The sequence below is a fragment of the Zea mays genome, chromosome 6 (genome assembly GCF_902167145.1).
Source record: "Zea mays cultivar B73 chromosome 6, Zm-B73-REFERENCE-NAM-5.0, whole genome shotgun sequence".
In the NCBI taxonomy this organism is placed as follows: Eukaryota; Viridiplantae; Streptophyta; class Magnoliopsida; order Poales; family Poaceae; genus Zea; species Zea mays.
Window position 1 is genome coordinate 51,638,791 of NC_050101.1, and position 6,340 is coordinate 51,645,130.

The window sequence follows — 6,340 nt, forward strand, 5'->3', positions numbered from 1 at the left end:
TGGCAAAGGATGATCCATATATGCCAAAATTGAATAAAACTCAAATTTATTTTATTTGAAGAGATTTGGCACTTGTTCTAGTTGCCTTATGTTGTGTTGGCATAAATCACCAAAAAGGGGGAGATTGAAAGGGAAATGAGCCCTTGGGCCATTTCTAAGTATTTTGGTGATTGATTGCAAACACAAGTGCTTAAACGTGATTCTATGCCCATGGATGGACAAAGTGCAAATCACAAGTAAAGGTATGTTTCTAAGCCTTAGTACATTAGTTTTGTGTACTAATATACTTGTCTAAGTGTTAGAAACAGAAAGAAAAAAAGACAAGAAGAAAGGTGCAAAGACTTGGCTGTGTACAGCCAAGACTCAGTTCGGTCTGGGGCACCGGACTGTCCGGTGGTGCACCGGACAGTGTCTGGTGCGCCAGACTGACTCGGCGTGAAGAGGCCGCTCTCGGGTATTCGCCGACGGCGTACGGCTATAATTCACCGGACTGTCCGGTGTGCACCGGACTGTCCGGTGAGCCAACGGTCGGCCGAGCCAACGGTCGGCCGCGGAATCTGCGCACGACACGTGGCCTGGCCAACGGTCGGAAGGAGGCACCGGACTGTCCGGTGTGCACCGGACATGTCCGGTGCGCCAGATCTACAACGGTCGGCAACGGTCGACTGCGCTGTTTATGGAAATAAATCGGGCACCGGACAGTGTCCGGTGTGCACCGGACTGTCCGGTGCGCCCGACGAAAGAAGGCAAGGATAGCCTTCCAGATTTGTTCTCAACGGCTCCTAGCTGCCTTGGGGCTATAAAAGGGACCCCTAGGCGCATGGAGGAGGACACCAAGCATTCCTTGAGCACTATTGATCACTCACACATCAATCTTACGCACTTGTTCGACATTCTAGTGATTTGAGCTCCGTTCTAGTGTGCTAGTCTCTTGAGCTCAAGTCTGGGTCTTGTGTGTGCGTATTCGCTGTGATCTTTGTGTCGTGTGTGAGTTGCTAATCCCTCCCTTGCTCCGTGATTCTCTGTGAACATCTTTTGTAAGGGCGAGAGGCTCCAAGCTGTGGAGATTCCTCGCAAACGGGATTGAGAAAAGAAAAGCAAGAACACCGTGGTATTCAAGTTGATCATTGGATCACTTGAGAGGAGTTGAGTGCAACTCTCGTCCGTTGGGACGCCACAACGTGGAGTAGGCAAGTTTTGTACTTGGCCGAACCACGGGATAACCACCGTGTCATCTCTGTGATTGAATTCTTGTGGTTATTGTGTTTTGACTCCTCTCTAGCCACTTGGCATAAACTGTGCTAACGCTTAATCAAAGTTTTGTGGCTAAGTTTAAGTTTTACAGGATCACCTATTCACCCCCCTCTAGGTGCTCTCAGCTACACCCCCCATTGTACACCTGGATCCTCTCCTTACGCCTATAAAAGGAAGGACCAGGGCCCTCTTAGAGAGGGTTGGCCGCGCGGGGACGAGGACGAGACAGGCGCTCGCTTGGAGCTGCTCGCTCCCTCTCCCGCGTGGACGCTTGTAACCCCCTACTGCAAGCGCACCCGACCTGGGCGCGGGACGAACACGAAGGCCGCGGGATTCCCACCTCTCTCACGCCGGTCTCCGGCCGCCTCGCTCTCCCCCCTTCGCGCTCGCCCTCGCGCTCGACCCATCTGGGCTGGGGCACGCGGCGACATTCACTCGTCGGCCCAGGGACCCCCCGGTCTCGAAACGCCGACACTAATAAGTGTGTATTCCAAATATCCCAATTAAACAAAGGTATAAGAGTATATCAAAAGCACTTAAGTAAAACCACTTAAGCAAACCATTGATAGATCATCAGATCTCGATTTATTCTCCATCTTTAAGTTCAATTATCATACGAGGGTCCAGGTTGCTCTTAACCTTGAGCACGTCTCACATATCAGTTTTACACTCTGCAGAGTTGGTACAACTTTACCCACAAGCCATGTATCCCATCTAGACTGGGTTGATCGGACCCGTAAACACTGCCGAGGTGAATGGCTAGGGATCTATTATGAGGCTTTCACAAAATATCCTTAGTACAAAACCATCCGCTAAGGTTTCCACATCAGTATTGATGGCCCTCTAGATGAGGTAACTTAGCCAAGACTAACATCCCATGTTAACATGAGCTGCCACCAAACCACTGCCGCCCCCTCTTGCCCATCTTTTAGGTAGGGTTGCTAAGCACTAAGTCTATAGAGCTAATTACCAAAGCCAGAGCCATGATAGCACTCGTGGTTGCACTGTTATCCTGGGTGGTCACTCCATGTTCCATTTAACACAAAATGTTCTTGTTTAACCATCGGGTTAACAACATAAATAAACTTCATTTTCGAAACATAGTATCATTAAAAGAGTGACATCATATTCATCAGGTTGAGCAATAGCAAAATTTGCTAAGCATAGCATTTATCCCAGGGTAATTTAAGGAATAGGGTTGGTAATTCTAGGAAATCCTTATTTAGGCAAATCCCATCAAATTATGCAATATATCCAAAAAGTAAACATTATTATATGCATTACTTAGGTACAAATAGAATATTCAGAGGGAGAATCCACTTGCCTTGCTCGAAAGTGTCCTATGGGTCGTCTTCGAATAAGTTTGGTTCGTCTACCTCACAGTCAACTTCTAGCATCGATTTGCGTATCGTACATAGAAAAGAATATGTACGCCAAATAAATAAACATACACCATTACAGGACAAATCATTCACCATTACATACACATTCATACATCACACAATTATACTCATGAATACGTCTTAAAGCGTAAATACTTATTAATCATTATGACTATTACTGCGAGTCATTATTGGTGAAAATATGAGTAAGTGACTATAATAATAGTTTTATCTAGTATAATATAGAATAACATTTATTAACAATCTCTAATTATTTTTGTTATTACTAATAATAGGCTTTTGAGTTATATCCCTTTTATTTGTACATAGAAATTATACGTCTAGCTAAAAATTATTTATTTATAATTCCTCTAACATTAATATTCTAAGAATTAATGTAAATTACTACTTGGACTTTTAATGACATAATCATGACTATTATGACATAAATAAGTATTTTACTAATTCTAAGTAATTAAGTGTTATACTTATGAATACATTTATTATGACTAGTAAAAACCTATTTTCATCTGACCGAAAATACGTGGTCTAGTGTTTTATTCTACTTCTTTATATCCATAAAATTATACTTAAAATACTACTAACAATTATTGTTTATGTGCTAAAGCGAGATTAATCGTAAACGTCTCTAGTATAAAAATCACCATACACCTGTCAAAATATCGTTGCGATGCTTGTTTACGATTACACGTATACATCAGAGAGTAGCACATTAAAGTTTTTGAATCACTTTTACATACATTTGTGATGCATAAAATACAGAAATAATTCTCAGAATTTCGGAGGGCCAAAACGCAAAACTGTCATCTTCTACCTTGAGCACTTGGTCGTGTGCAGGGACAACTCGGCGAGAAGGGGAGGGCTCGGTCGGGCGCGGGAGCAGGGGAGGGGCTCGGCCAGGGTGTGGGGCGCGGCTCCGGCGAGGCGAGGCTCCAGCGAGTGCGACTCCGGCGAGTGGCGGCTCCAGTCGACGACGAGGCGTGGGCGAGCGAGGAGAGCGAGAGAGAGAGAGAAAAAGCTCGGGGAGGGAGAGAGAGGGAGAAGCTCGGCCTTTTATAGAGCGAGAGAGGGAGAGGAGAGGACGCAAGGGGAGAGAAACGACCAGCTTTCAACGCCATCGATGGCCGCGGCCGTTAACGACGCCATTAGGGAGAACGTGGGGGGAGAGAGAGAGGGTCGTGCGGCGTTTTCCAGCTCGGCGTGGCGCGGTCGGCCGGGCGCGGACGCCGAGGGACGCGGGGCGCGCGCGTCGAGCGCGGGCGCCTAGCGGCGGCGGGATGAGGAGGAAGAGGAGAGGAGGCCCGCGGGTGGGCCCCACGTGCCATAGAGAGAAAGAGGGGAGGGGGTGGGCGGCTGGCCGGTTGGCCCCTAATGGGCCGAATTCGGCTAGGGTTAGGGTTTTCCGAATTTGTTTTTTTCTTTTCTTTTCTATTCAAAAATATAAATAAATATATTTTTAAAAAATTCTGAAAATCATAATAATTATTCCGAAATTATGTATAACCAAGATATTTTTTTGGACCAATATTTCTATATTAACTAAATGGATTTTTAACATGAAAGAAATTAAACTAAACATCCAAAAATCAAATATGAGCAAACAAAAATTATTCTAAATACAAATAAAAATTAAACATTTGAAAGAAAAATTTATTACCATATTTAACATTAATAAATTAAATACATTATTTTTAGTTGATGGTTTTGGTAGTGTTACAAGAATTAGGGCCTGTTTTTATTTAGCTTTGGGTGTTGGGTTTCTGATCTTAAATGTTGAAGACAAAACAAGCAGGGTACCTTTTAACCGCAGATTTTTAGAATCCAATCCCATCCACTCAACAACCCACAAGTTGCATCCCACGATCTACAGCTTGCCTTTAAGAATCCAAAGCTAAATAAAGCAAACATAGCAATGTCCTGTTGGTATCATTACATGGAGCTGAAGTCTGCAACTCTGCACTACCAAGTGCTGTTACATCTACTAACACCAGTAGGTGTGAAAATAGAGATAAGTTGTATTGTATCTGTACTTGAGACCAGTAAGACCCCGTTTCAATCTCACGGGATAAACTTTAGCTTCCTGCTAAATTTTAGCTATATGAATTGAAGTGCTAAAGTTTAGTTTCAATTACCACCATTAGCTCTCCTGTTTAGATTACAAATGGCTAAAAGTAGCTAAAAAAAAGCTGCTAAAGTTTATCTCGCGAGATTGGAACAGGGCCTAAATATACTATCAAGTTATCCGTGGAATCTGACATGGCCTTTATAGTAAATATACTATAAAGGCAGAAGCTTGCAAAGACAGAGGCAATAATAGATTTTATTCCTTTATTAGAACAATAGTTTGATCACAAGAGTTACACGACTGTCACTTCATTTGCAGGGATCAGCAAGCGGAGGTCCACACAAGCACCTGTTGTGCTGGTAGCTGTAGGCATCGAAGCTCGCCATGTTGCCGCCGGTGGGCACCGCGCCGCACAGCCGGTTGTAGCTGACGTTGAACAACTGCAGGTTGGTCAGGTTCACCACCTGCGCGGGGATGCCGCCGTAGATGGCGTTGTGGCTAAGGTCCAGCGAGTTGAGCTGCTCCGGCAGCTCCACGGCGGACAGGTTGAAGCTGAAGGCGTTGCGCGAGAGGTCCATCTGCTGCACCGGCTTCGCCCTGCCGAACAGGCCCGACGCGTCGCCGGCGAAGGCGTTGCGGGACAGGTCGACCTGCGCGAAGGCCACCGCGGAGAACTCAGGCGGAACGCTGCCGGTGAGGTTGTTGTGCGACAGCCGGAGGTACGCCTCCTGCTGCGCCTTATCGAGCCTGCTGAAGAGCAGCGGCGGCAGGGAGCCCGTGAGGCGGTTGCGGCTGATGTCGATGCTGTAAAGGCTGGGGAGCGCGGCGAGCGAGGCCGGGACGGCGCCGGTGAGGGCGTTGAAGGAGAGGTCCAGCTGGTTGAGCCTGGTGAGCGTGCCCAGGAACGACGGCACGGGGCCGGAGACGCCCGTCCAGGAGATGGTGAGGAAGGAGAGGTTGGAGAGCCTGCCGATGGCCGGCGGGATGGGCCCGGAGATGCCCGGGAGGTGGTGCAGCATGAGGTTCTGGAGGTGGACGAGGCCCGCGACGGCGTCGGGGATGGTGCCCGTCAGGTTGGCGTCCTGGAACACGGCGAGGCCGACGACGCGGCCGGTGGTGGCGTCGCAGTCCACGTCGTACCAGTCGCAGCAGGGGTTGTCGGGCGTCCACGACGCGAAGTGGTACGGGTTGCCGAGCGCCGCCTTGATGGCCAGCAGCGCCGCCTTGTCGCCCGAGTGGCAGCGATCCTTGGCGGCGGATGCTGAAGCGGCGGCGGCGACGAGGAGGAGGACGGCGACGGACAAGGAGCGCATCGCCGTCGTCGTTGTCTTCATCTTGCTCTTTCCTGTGCACGGGGATCATCGCAGCAGCTAGCTGGCCTGGCTATATATATATACTGGTCGTCTGCCAGTGGCGGCTGCGAGTGCGAACTGAGCCGACAGACACGCAGCCGCCGCGTTTGGCAGGCCCCGCTCGCTGCTCTGATGCATGTGCAGTGTGCAAGACGAGACGACCAACGGAGACGGTGGTCAAATTACTCAACCTAAACTCTGACCAGAGCGGCGACCGGCGTCCGGCGTGGTGGACTTTTTCCCGTTGTCACATAGATATGTTGCTT

The 6,340-nt window shown here is 48.3% G+C and overlaps 1 protein-coding gene across 1 annotated transcript; it reads right to left on the bottom strand.

Moving 5' to 3' along the window:
- Positions 1–4,963: 4,963 nt before the first annotated feature.
- Positions 4,964–6,082, bottom strand: LOC100280839 (polygalacturonase inhibitor). Its single transcript, NM_001153759.2, has one exon. The coding sequence runs from the start codon at positions 6,054–6,056 to the stop codon at positions 5,031–5,033; it is 1,026 nt and encodes a 341-aa protein (NP_001147231.2). The 5' UTR covers positions 6,057–6,082; the 3' UTR covers positions 4,964–5,030.
- Between the last annotated feature and the right edge of the window lie 258 nt (positions 6,083–6,340).

Bases quoted from the DNA above. Each gene is read 5' to 3' on its own strand.
- LOC100280839 (NM_001153759.2), bottom strand. From the start codon at position 6,056: ATGAAGACAACGACGACGGCGATGCGCTCCTTGTCCGTCGCCGTCCTC.